This window comes from Zalophus californianus, chromosome 13, assembly GCF_009762305.2.
Source record: "Zalophus californianus isolate mZalCal1 chromosome 13, mZalCal1.pri.v2, whole genome shotgun sequence".
NCBI lineage: Eukaryota > Metazoa > Chordata > Mammalia > Carnivora > Otariidae > Zalophus > Zalophus californianus.
Genome location: NC_045607.1, coordinates 71,161,823 through 71,174,412, shown reverse-complemented (window position 1 = coordinate 71,174,412; position 12,590 = coordinate 71,161,823). Strand labels below are relative to the sequence as shown.

The window sequence follows — 12,590 nt, the reverse complement described above, 5'->3', positions numbered from 1 at the left end:
GCCAGAACTGATGACCTACTAGTTTTTAACATTTGGGAACTCCTTCCTTCTATCTAAAATGAAGAACACCTCTCATCTATTTCCTCCATGCTCTGCTCTTTCTCTAGTTATCTTAATGCTATGGCTATCTTTTATGTTTGGGTCCATTTTCAGTACCCTCAATATCCCTGGTTTTAGCCTGAGTGACTTCTGCAAAGGATTAATCCCATCCATTACCTGTGATTTTCTTTTCATACTATCACCATTCAAGGGTGACCTCATTCATGGTCCTATATGGTACCTTTCTGTAGTTCCAACAAAGTAAATTTGCATAAATTAGCCTGAATAAAACTAAATGATTGCAGAAACATTTTTCCCCAGAGTATTTTTATTAGGGATTCCTGCCACCATATTAACATATAAAACAATCTGGATGTTGACATAGAAATGCAGATTTTTACTATACAAAGATAAGGCTCCAATCACAGGTAACATGGCCCCCATATCTCTAGTATTTCAATGAAATCACCTTTTGAATTCTTCCCAGAGTTGTCTTTATAAATATTAGACAAACCACAGAATATATTCCAAATACATAACATTTTACAGTATGTTCCAAGCACAGACAGAAATACACGATACTTTACCTACATTTTTTTCATGATCCAACTTGCATTAGCACTAAAGACAAGATTGTGTGTGTATATGTATTTGCCATATATATGTGTATATATAACCACAAATGTACACACTGGTGTTTTCATGGAAAATTGAAACCTTTGAGACTGTGGGTTTTATCCCATGATATCTGAGAGGGAAAAGGAAGAACAGCATGTCACAAACTCCTCAATTGGGGAAAAATAAACACAACTATGTTTGAAAGGCATATCAGTTGTGTGTATACAAATACACACATATATACAGATTCATATTTAAACACACCTATACCAATAATATGGAATATACATATACTCACACACTTGCTTTGAATTCTGTATCTCACTATGTTATATACTCTCCATCTTTGGAAGCACTTTTCTCCTCATTTGATTCAGGCAGCAGGCGACTCTCTCCTAACAAAACTGAAGTGGATATTTCTAAAACACTGATTCTATCGTGACAAAATGGCATCTTAGGATCCCAGTTTTATGTTTGGTGGCTGTTGCTTAAATTCAGCAGACCCTATTCTGTTAACTCCTTCGCTTAAAAACCTTTCTATTCAATAATGACGTTTTTGCCTAAAAGAGATGTTAGCTGGAAATGTTAAAATATATTGATTACTCCCCACTATAAATCCGCATGGTTGGATTTTGTGTGGTATTGATCCTGTCAGTATTTTTCAGTGTTTCATGATGGGCCATATATTTCCATAATTAAAAAAATAATATTACTTTAAAAGGGCAGGGGCTAGGTTGGTTATGGTTAGAACTTCAAAGGAAATGATATAAAGCATGATTACAAGGGGGACTAATTCTGTGCAGACTACACTGGGGTACCCTTTTGTCAGAACATCAGACTTGGAAGTCATAACAAAGGGGTTCAATTTCAAAGCTGGCCATTTGAAAACTTCCAACATAAACTATAGAAAATATTCTATGTTGGTATCAAATTTCAGCTATTAAATATTCTTCAATAAAAAGCAAAATAAATCACTGAAAGCACATGGGAGAGAACACCTTACAAACTTAATAGCAAATGTATATTCTAGTTTGTTCAACTGAAGGCTTTTAAAGCTAACTTTTAAAACTTATGTTCAAACTTAAATGTCTAATCGAGCACTCAGAGCTCCCATGAATGGCCAATTTAGAAATGATGCTAATGATAGAGTTGGAGCGTTTATTACAGTAAATGAGAGAATACAGGCGCCCAATCTCTTTGTTAATGAAGGCAATAGAATATTCTCAGTCCATGGAGAAATTCCAATGCACTATGCCCTGAGCTCCATACTCTTTTCTTTCTCCTTCTGTTATATCACAGTATTGGTAAGTACTTTGCCTGGGGAAGCATCAGAGCCTTTCTTTCTGTGGTGGAGCTTATGGTATGAAGGAAGGTACTAGAACATTTGTTCCCTCTGCTATCTGGTTAGAGAGCCCTTTTACTATTTCACCTATACTGAAATGCTAGATCCTCTAATGAGTCCCTTCCACTTTCTTAATGGAAGCCCTAATTAGAAATGAGTTAAGATCTTAAGAAAACCAGAAAAGGAAAAGAGGATGATGGCCACCACAAAGGAAGATCATCAGCATTTATCAAAAAGCCAAACTCCATTCTTTTCATATCCTCTCTCTTACACACACTTCTTTTGAAATTCCTTCCATCGAATCAATGAATGGCATGAGGGACCCAAAAAATATGCCTTAAGGTTTCTCCACCTTTATTCACATCCACTTCAACATATTTATGTCAACTCGGACAGCACGTGCACATTCTTTACATCATCCAATGCCATGCATCACCACCACTTTCATAAAAGATGGTTTGCCTACCACCCCTTGCATACCAGCCTCACCAGAACCGTTTCGCTACTTGCCCAATGCCCATCTGCTTCTACTCTTGGGTTTAATGTACAATAATATGCAATGAACTAGTGTAACTTAACTTTTTTCCTTTAAAATTTCACTCTCTTTTAAAAATGTCTGCTTCCCCAACCAAAATATATGGACGGAATGCAAATGAAGGTAGTAAGTCATCTTGTCCAAATACTTTGGAAAAAAATGGACCACCCTGTGTCCACTTGAGTCTTCTCTGTTTTTACATCCTCCAGTTTCATCATCCATTTCAAGAGCGAGCTTACTACAGTGTCTTTCTACCTATTTTCTCTATCTCATACACAGGTAACAACAAATTATGCCATTGGTTCAGCCAAAAATATTGTAAAAAACAAACCAGTGCCAAAACATTAAAAAATTCCTGACATACCCTTTGTGCATTAGTCTTACAATCTGTACACTTAAATAACTCCAGGAGGCTTCTTTTTTTGCTAAAAATTTACCAAAATATTTTGAACACATAAAAATATTTTTAAAAAAACAGAAAACAAAAGCCCAGCATAAATTTAGTTGTATAGGCATCGGTTAGAGGATGTTGTTTTCACTAAGGATTATATTCAAAAACTTTCTCTTGGGTTGTTACTAAAATTCTGGTTCTGAACCTTATAATGGTGCTAACTATTAAAAAAGGGGAATCTAATTCAGCTCAATGTATTATGATATAATAGATAATGTCTGTAGTATAATAAAAAATAAACATATTTTTGGTTATTTAAAGGCCATCTTCCTGACCTGTAACTAAAATAACTGTATTTGACTTGAACTTATTTAACTGCAGTGAATTATGGAAAGCTAACTTAGTTTTCAGTAATCAGTTATGAGTAAGGAACACCTGGTCATGGCCCTGTGACCATTCAGAACCAGGCATTTGCTAAAAAAAAAAAAAAAAAAAAAAAACTAATCACTAGTATTGAATATAGCCCTTAGTCATATAAGATACGGATTTTATGAGCAACCCAGCATGTAGAGAATGAGGTTTACTTTGCCAGCCACCCACTCCTTTAGAGGGCAGTAGTATTCATAGTGAAACTGCTCAAACTCTGGCGTCTGGCGGATTTCACATAAGAAGGAGAGATCAATACCTGACTCCAAAAGGAGGAGGAGCAGGGGGAATACAAAGAGCAGCAGCCCCAGGCCCACCACCAGGAGCCTGGAAAAACTCTTGACCAGTGGGTTCACCCGAATATGGCCGCTCAGAATGTCATAGCTCCACGACAAAGCTTGGCGAGCCTCCTTCAGCTCTTCTTCTTCGGCCATCAGAAAGGCATGTTCATCTGCTTCCAGTTCCTCAAATGAATCTGTGTCTTCTCTTTCCAACTCCAGCCTCGATGGACAGTCAAAGAGCATGTCAATCTCGTCATCATCCACAGGGGTGGGGAGCAGGCTGGCACTTGGGTTGTAGGCCAGTTCAGAGATGGTCAGGGGCTCTTCTCTCATTTTCTCTTCCTCTTCACTTGGGGGATTTTCGTACTCCCGGGCTTCCTTCACTGGTGAGCTAGAGGTCACAGGGGCAGAAATGTCTTCTTTGGGTAATGGAATACCTGTAAAGAGACATTTTTTTTTTCCTTAACTTTATATTTCAGGTTGTTTTTAATCCTCCCCCATGAAGATCTGTAGATGGAAACTAACAAAACAGAAAAAAAAAAGGAAATCAAGGAATCCATGAAATTATTTTGTGGAATCCTTTTAACAAGGTCATTTTAGTACAAGACTCTAAGGTCAACATGCTAAACCCAAAATAAACAACACATCTCAAATGGTTGGCAATATTTACAGTATTTATAGGCACAATTATGGTCTGCAAACCACCAACTTTGGTCAGGTCTGCAAGCATAAGAGGACAATAAACCACTATTGTAATTTTGAGTGGTGTCTTTTAGAAGTCAACATTTACTGTAATACTTCATTGGATGACACATTATAGAATCTGTTCAAGGATAGCCTACTTTTTATATATTCTAGTCTTCATTCCAGGCACAAGTTAGTGGTTTCTAGTTTTATAGAACTGCAATTATATATATAACTGCAATCATGTATGTACAAACTTGCATCTTGCTCCCTTCATTTAACATTTTAACTTAAGACATTCTCCACTCACACAATAAGTTAGTTGCCTATTGGCAAGCATTTAGATTGCTTTGCAGTTGTAAAAAAAATAAAGATACTAGGAGATATCTTTATATATAAAAGCTTTTTTTACCCTCTTGTTTGAGTTCATTTGCCACAGAGAGCTATCTGAAAATTGCTTTGTCAAAGGGCATGCATGTTATTTCTTAAAGTTTATCAGGGGAGAGCGATTTCTCAGCTCTTCGTGTTAACAGATGGCAAACGGAGTTGCCTAAGGCCAGCTCTCCTCATTTGGAGCCTTGGGTTCCTAGTGGGAAATAAAGGTCTGGCTCTATCAAAGCCATGTGCCTCAGGGTGGATCTACAATGTGATAAAGTGGTAGCCAGGTGCATTAACTAGGAACCAGCTTTTAACTACTACATTTCAGGATTTCTAAGATGTGCAAGAAGTGATATCACCAAGATGCCACCACAGAGAACAAGAGAGACCACACCAGAAGGGTAGAGTCATGGCTACATGCTGACCATAATGCCCCGTCCCTGGCTAGTGACCGACACCATACTTGGAAGTCTTCCAAGAGCCCAGGGGTGATATCCAGGATTGGGGGTTGCTTCAAGGGAGCTGGCTTTGCCTCCTCGTGAGTATAGGGAAATCTGTGGGGCTCAAAAACTGGGAATCTGATTGGGACAGAGGAGGAGGGAGGGGGCTTCCCACAAGCAGCACTTGGATCTGGGCAGACCTAGTGCACACCGGCTGTGCCCAAGTAGAACAGTGGTTCTGTTCATTTGCAGAACCGAGTCAGGGGTACCGTCTGACCCCTGGGAATGCAGCAGGGTTCAGGTCTGCTTGATTTGGGTCCTCAGATGAGTTTTATCAGCCCTGGAGCCTTGTCTGTCCCTTCCCTGGGCAGAAAAACTGAGTCCTAGTCCCACGCTCTGTAGAGCCTGGCTCCTGGCCCCTCTCAACCAGAAAGCCTGATGGGAAAAATTAAAAGTTGCCTAAAGGGGGCCCTCCCAGGCAAAAGAGTTGAGGTTGAGTTGGAGCTCGAGGCTCTGGCAAGTAGTCCCTAGGCCCACGTGACAGGAAGGGCCGGGGAGAACACCTGTAAGCTACATGACTTGGCAACTCTCAGGCTGAGGAGTAGGTGCCTAGAGCTGACTGCCTTCAGAGCAAAGCAAGGGGTCCTGTTTGGCCAGAAAAACTGTCGCATGAGTCAGCTCGGGTAAGGACAACAAAGAGCCTTACTGGCCTCTGAGCTGCTTCTCCTGCTGTGTCTAGGCAGGGAAACTAATCCATAGCCCCACTCATTGCTGAAGAGCCTTCAGCCCCGCCAACCAAGGAACCTCACCAGAACGCATCAGAAATTGCATGGCCCATCCAGTATCCCTTCTCCCAGAGAGCACACACCCTGGGGCTTTCCTTGCCTGCAGAACAAAACTGGTAGCCTCACCTGCCCAGGTTATGCAATGCACAGTCTTACTCGATTCAGCTCCCCAGACAGCAAACTATGCAGGCCCTGGGTCCTGTCTTGCTGCCCTGGCAGGGCAGGGCAGCTAATTCATAACCCCACTTTAACTGCTGAGTGTAACACCCAGTCGTGACCATCTAGTAAGACTACCCAGAGAATCCAGGCAACTGTGGTGCCCATCCTACAGCCTCACTTGGAAAGGAAACCAAGCCAGCAGTCCTACCCAGCTGTTCTCAGTCAGTGGCACACCCACACACCCCTGACCTCAGAGCTTACACACTTGCCATGCCCCCAAAATAGCCCCTAACAGTAGGCCTACCTGCCCAAAGATGTTACCAGTAGACACGTTCGGAAACCCGAACAGAGCTGTTGAACTCTCTCTGCCAAAATGAACCTGCAAGGTCTGGGAGAGGAGATCACTTACCACTTGCAGATACCAAAGTAGTTCACTGGTGATCAATCATCACAATAAGTCAGGTAAATATGACCACACCAAAGCAAACTAATTAAGGCACTAATTACTAACCCTAGAGAAACAGAGATCTGTGAACTGTCAAAGAATTCAAAATAACCCTCTGAAGTTTAGTGAACTACAAAAACACATAGGTGGCTAAACAAAATGAGGAAAATGAAAAAATGAGAAGTTCAACAAAGGAACAAACTATCAAAAAAATAAAATCCTAGAGCTGGAAAAGACAATAACTGAAGAATTCAATATGAGTGCGTCAAAAGTACACCTGACTACGCATGAGAAAAAATCAGCAACCTCGATGACTGCACAAATTATCCAGTCAGAAAAACAAAAAGGAAAAAATGAAAAAGAGTGAGGTCACAGCCTATAGAACTTATGGGACACAATGAAAGAAACAATATCGGCATTATGGAAATTCAAGAAGGAAAAGAGAAAAGGGTAGAAAGTACATTTAAAGCAACAATGGCTGGGCTTCTGGTCTAAGATAGCAATACAGGAAGACCCTGAACACACTTCCTCCACATACACACCAAATCCACAGCTAATTATAGTGCAGTTCCTCCTGAAGACCTGAGGGCTGAAGTAGCAGCTTCTGTACAACATGACAGAACACAGAGAAGGGCAAGAGAGGTGGAGACACTGTAATGAAGGAGACCCCTATCCCTGATGCTGCAAACTGCACAGGGGAGGGATAGTACTGAGGGACTGTACGTGGATTCATTGCTCTGGAGCACAGAAAACAAGCTGTGGTTAAAAGAGTAACTAGAATATAAAAGATTAAGCCCTAGAACTCTGCCAGATGGCAGCAGAACTGCTGGAACTCTCTTTGGGTCAGAGGGACTGGCAAGCACCATGGTTTACATTCCCCCTCCACCTTGATAGCACAGGTGGGAACAGGGTCTGGATAGAATAACCAGGCTGCCACCCCAGCGAGCTCTGGGCACCTAGACCAGACCAGTCCTGCATGCCCTGGGGCACACAAAAAGAGCTGTGGTTTAAAAGAGCAGCAAGGATATAAAGGATCCAGCCCTAGAATGCTGCCAAATGTCAGGAGAGCTGCTGGAACTCTCTCCAGGTGAGAGAGGTTGGTGACCACCATACTTTACAGTCTCCCTCCATCTTGATAGCATGGATAGGAGCAGGGGCTGGGAGCCCTAGCTTATTGCCTCAGTGAATCATGGGACCCTAGCCTACACCACCTTCAACTGTCCAACCAGAGTGGCCCCAGCACAGCACACACTGCATTGTGCCTAATCAGTGCTCACTATAGGTCCAGGTACCTTACCAAGGTATCACAGAAGCAAAGTACCTTGGAACACTTCAGGCCTATTGCACTTCAGCTCCAGATGACTTGCTAGGGTACCCTGACTCATACCTGCTTCAGGTCCAGCAACCCTAGCCAGAGCACTCCCTGTAGAAAGCACCCTGAGAACACCCAGCTAAGTACCTACCTCAGTTCCAGCCACCTACCAGGGTGCACCCCATGTGAGTACCCCAGGACCCCCTGGCTTGTACCCACTTCAGCTTTAACAGTTTTGTCAGGGTGCCCTCAGCAGAATGAGCCCTGGAACCCCAGCCCACACCAGTCACAGCTTGAGCCAGCCAAAGAGCCAGGAACACACAGTTTACACAGGGGATGACCATACACAAGACCATTCCTTTGTGTTTGGAAGTAGCTGTTCCACCTAATTCACAGAAACAAACACAAAGTCAGAATAACAAGACAGAACCACAGAAAAAGAACTAAATGAAATGGAGATAAGCAATCTACCTGATGAGTTTAAAGTAATGATCATAAAGATGCTCACTGGCCTGGAGAAAAAAGTTGGTGAACTCAAAACTAAACCAAAGAAATGAAAAATATAAAAAATGACCAGAGTTGAAGAATACAATAACTGAAATGAAAAATACACTAGAGAAAATCAACAACAAACTAGTAGATGCAGAAGAATGCACATATCCGTGATCTGGAAGACAGGATTAGAAAGGATTTTTAAAAGTGAGGACAGGTAAAGGGATCTCTTGGTCAACATCAGGCAAACATACAATCACATTATAAGGGTTCCAGCTGGAAAAAAGAGAGGGGGCAGAAAACTTGAAAAAAAGCTGAAAACTTCCCTAACCTGTGGAGGGAAACAGACATCCAGGTTCAGGAAGCAAACAAGATGAACCCCAAGGAGGTCTACACAAAATAATTAAAATGTCAAAGATTAAAGATAAAGCTAGAATTTTAAAACCCAGAAGAAAGAAGCAACAAGTTACAACTAGTACAAGGGAAACCCCATAAGGCCATCAGCTGATTTTTCAGCAGAAACTGTAACTATATCACGCCACTCCCTCCTGGCCTGCAAAGTGCTGAAAGGAAAAAAAACCTACAACCAAGAATACTCTACTTGGCAAGGTTATCATTCAGAATTTAAGGAAAAATATGGGGTGCCTGGGTGGTGCAGTCAGTTAAGTGCCCAACTCTTAGTTTTGGCTCAGGTCATGATTCCAGGGTTGTGGGATTGAGCCCTGCATCAGGCTCCATGCTCTCCCTCTCCCTCTGTCCCGCTCCTGCTCGCTCTCTCTTTCTCTCAAATTAAAAACAAAACAGAACAATTGAAGGAAAAACAGAGGTTCTCAGAAAAACAAAAGTTAAAGGAGGTCATCACCACTAAACTGGCCTTATAAGAAATGTTAAAGGACTTTAAGTAGAAAAGAAAAGGCCATGGTTGAAAGTAGAAAATTATGAAAGAAAACAATTTTCTAACTACAAGCAAAAATCCAATAAAGGAAGTAGAACAAATACTAAGCTAAAAAAAAAAAAAAGATTAAAAGACAAGTAAAATCAATTATATCTTAAAAGATAAGGGAACTCACAAAATAAAAGGCTGTAAAATATGACAACATATACATAAAAAAGTGGAGGGGGGAGTAAAAATGAAGTTCTTTTAGACTATGTTCAAACTTAAGAGACCATCAACTTAATATATATAGGATGTCATATATGAGCCTAATGGTAACCACAAATAAAAAACCTGATATGGATACACAAAAAATAAAGAGAAAGGTATTGAAACCATAAAACTAAAGAAAGTCATCAGTCACAAGGGGAGAGAACAAGAGAAAAAAGGGAGAACTACAAAAACAACCAGAAATCAATTAACAAAATGTAAATGGTCAAAATGCTCCAATCAAAAGATATAAGGTGGTAGGACGGATAATAAAAACAACAACAAAAACCCAATCCATTTATATGCAGCCTACAAGAGACACACTTCAGACCTAATGATACATAAAGACTGAAAGTGAAATGATGGGAAAAAAACTTCCATGCAAATGGAAGTTAAAAAAAGGCCAGGGTAGCAATACTTGTATCAGACAAAAGAGACTAAAATCTCTAATGACACAAAGAAGGACATTACAAATGGTAAAGGGATCAATCCAACAAGAGGATATAACAACTGTAAATATATGTGCAACCAGTGTTGGAACACCTAATATATAAAGCAAAAATGAACAGACACAAAGGGAGAAACTGACAATAATAAAATAATGGTACAGAACTTTGACACCACATTTACATCAATGAATAGGTTATCCAGGCAGAATATCAATAAGGAAATTATATCTTTGAACAACACATAAGTCCATCTGATCTAAACAGATATATACAGAACAGAATATACATTTCTTTCAAGTACACATGGAACATTAGACGAAACAGATCACGTTAAGCCACCAAACAAGTCTCAATAAATTTAAGAAGATTGAAATCATCATGCATCTTTTCTAACCACAGAGGTATGAAACTAAAAATTACAAGAAAAAAAAACGGGAAAAAAACATGTGGAGGTTGATCAATGGGTCACTGAAGACATCACAGAGGAAATTAAAAAACACATGGAGACAAATTAAAATGAGAACACAAAAGTTCAAAATCTTTGGGACACAGCAAAAGCAGTTGTTAAGGGGGAAATTTATAACAATACAGGCCTACCTTAAACAAGAAAAATCTCAATCTAACCTCATCCCTAAAGGAACTAAAAAAAGAACAAATTCCAGTTAATTGAAGGAATGAAATAATAAAGAGCAAAATAAGTGAAATAGAGACAAAAACCAACAAAAGACAACAGAAAAAAAAATCAGTGAAACCAAGAGCTGGTTCTTCAGAAAAATAAAATTGATAAACCTTTATCCAGACTCACTAAGAAAAAAGAGAGGAACCAAATAAAATTCGAAATGAAAGATGAGAAGTAACAACCGACACCACAGGAATACAAAAGATTGTAAGAAACAACCACAAAAATTGTATGCCCACAAATTAGACAATATAGGAGAAATGGATAATTTCCTAGAAACATACAATCTTCAAAATATGAATCAGAAATAGAAAATATGAACAGACCAATTACAAGTAATGGAATTGATGATCAAAAAACTCCTGACAAACAAAAGCCCAGGACCAGACGGATTCACAGGTGAATTCTACCAAACATTTAAAGAAGAGTTTATACACATTCTCCTCAAATTATTCAAAAAAAAATGGGAGAGGAAGGAAAGCTTCCAAATACATTCTGCAAGGCCAGCATTATCCTGACACCAACCCAGACAGACACTACAAAAAAAACAAACAACGACAGAACTACAGGCCAATAACTCTAAAGAATACAGATCCAAAAATCCTCAACAAAATACTAGCAAACCACATTCAATGATACATTAAAAACATCATTCACCACAATCAAGTGGGATTTATTCTGAGGATTTATTCAGTATTCACAAATCAATGTGAAATAGCACATTAAGAAAATGAAGGATAAAAATCATATCATCTCAATAGATGCAGAAAAAGCATTTGACAAAGTACAACAGCATTCATGATAAAAATTCTCAGTAAAGTAGGGTTTGAGGGACCATACCTCAACATAGTAAAAGCCATATATGTAAACCCACAGCTGACATTATACTCAATGGTAAAAAACTGAGAGTACTCTAAGAACAGGAACAAGAGAAAGATGTCCATTCTCACCACTCTTCTTCAATATAGTGCTGGAAGCCTTAGCAATCAGACAAGAAAAAGAAATGAAATGCAAGGAAGAAGTAAAACTTTCACTATATACAGATGACATGACACTATCCACAGAAAACCCTAAAGGCTCCACCAAAACCAGAAGTAATATATGAATTCAGTAAAGTTGCAGGATACAAAATTAATACACAGATATTGGTTGTTGCTATTCACTAATAATGAAATAGCAGAAAGAACACAATTCCATCTACTAAGTGTGCTAAATACCATTTACAGTTGCACCAAAATGAATAAAATACCTATGAGTAAACTTAACCAAGTAGGTGAAAGACCTGTACTCTGAAAACTATAAAACACTGACACAAGAAGTTGAACACAACACTAACAAATGGACAGATATTACATGCTCATGGATTGGAAGAATAGTGTTAAAATATCCATACTACCCAAAGCAATCTATAGATTCAATGCAATCTCTATCAAAATACCAACAGTCTTTTTCACAGAACTAGAACAAATAATCCTAAAATTTATATGGAACCACAAAAGACCCCAAATAGCAAAAGCAATCTTAAGAAAAAAGAACAAAGCTGGAGGTGTCACAATTCCAGATTTCAAGATAAACTATAAAGCTGTAGTAATCTGGCACAAAAACAGACACATAGATCAATGGACTAGAATAGAGAGCCCAGAAATAAACCCACACTTATATGGTCAATTAATCAATGACAAAGGAGGCAAGATACATAACAGGGAAAAACAGTCTCTTCCCAGTGCTGGGAAAACTGGACATGCAAAAGAAAAACTGGACCACTTTCTTACACCATACACAGATATAAACTCAAAATTGGTTAACAAACTAAATGTGAGACCTGAAAGCATAAAACTCCTATGTCTTAGCAACATTTTACTAGGTATGACTTCTGAGGCAAGGAAAACAAAAGCAAAAATAAACCATTATGTCTCTATCAAAATGAAAATGGAAAAGGAAGACACCAACAAAAGGAAAAGGCAACCTACTGGAATAGGAGAAGATATCTG

The 12,590-nt window shown here is 39.3% G+C and overlaps 1 protein-coding gene and 1 long non-coding RNA gene across 5 annotated transcripts in view; one reads left to right on the top strand and one right to left on the bottom strand.

The window, feature by feature from the left end:
- Positions 1–12,590, bottom strand: part of FRMD3 (FERM domain containing 3) — a 299,838-nt gene that overhangs the window by 1,372 nt on the left and 285,876 nt on the right. For 2 of the 3 annotated variants that reach the window (XM_027616657.2, XM_027616658.2), the window contains exon 14: positions 194–4,069. In XM_027616657.2, the coding sequence (XP_027472458.2) occupies positions 3,474–4,069 (596 nt within the window). In that variant the 3' untranslated portion in view covers positions 194–3,473. Of the gene's footprint in view, positions 1–193; positions 4,070–12,590 lie in introns of those variants that run through there. The other variant, XM_027616659.2, reaches the window with a different exon arrangement.
- LOC113934988 overlaps positions 1–12,590 on the top strand; it is a 113,042-nt gene that overhangs the window by 74,775 nt on the left and 25,677 nt on the right. The gene's annotated exons all lie outside the window — the stretch shown is intronic.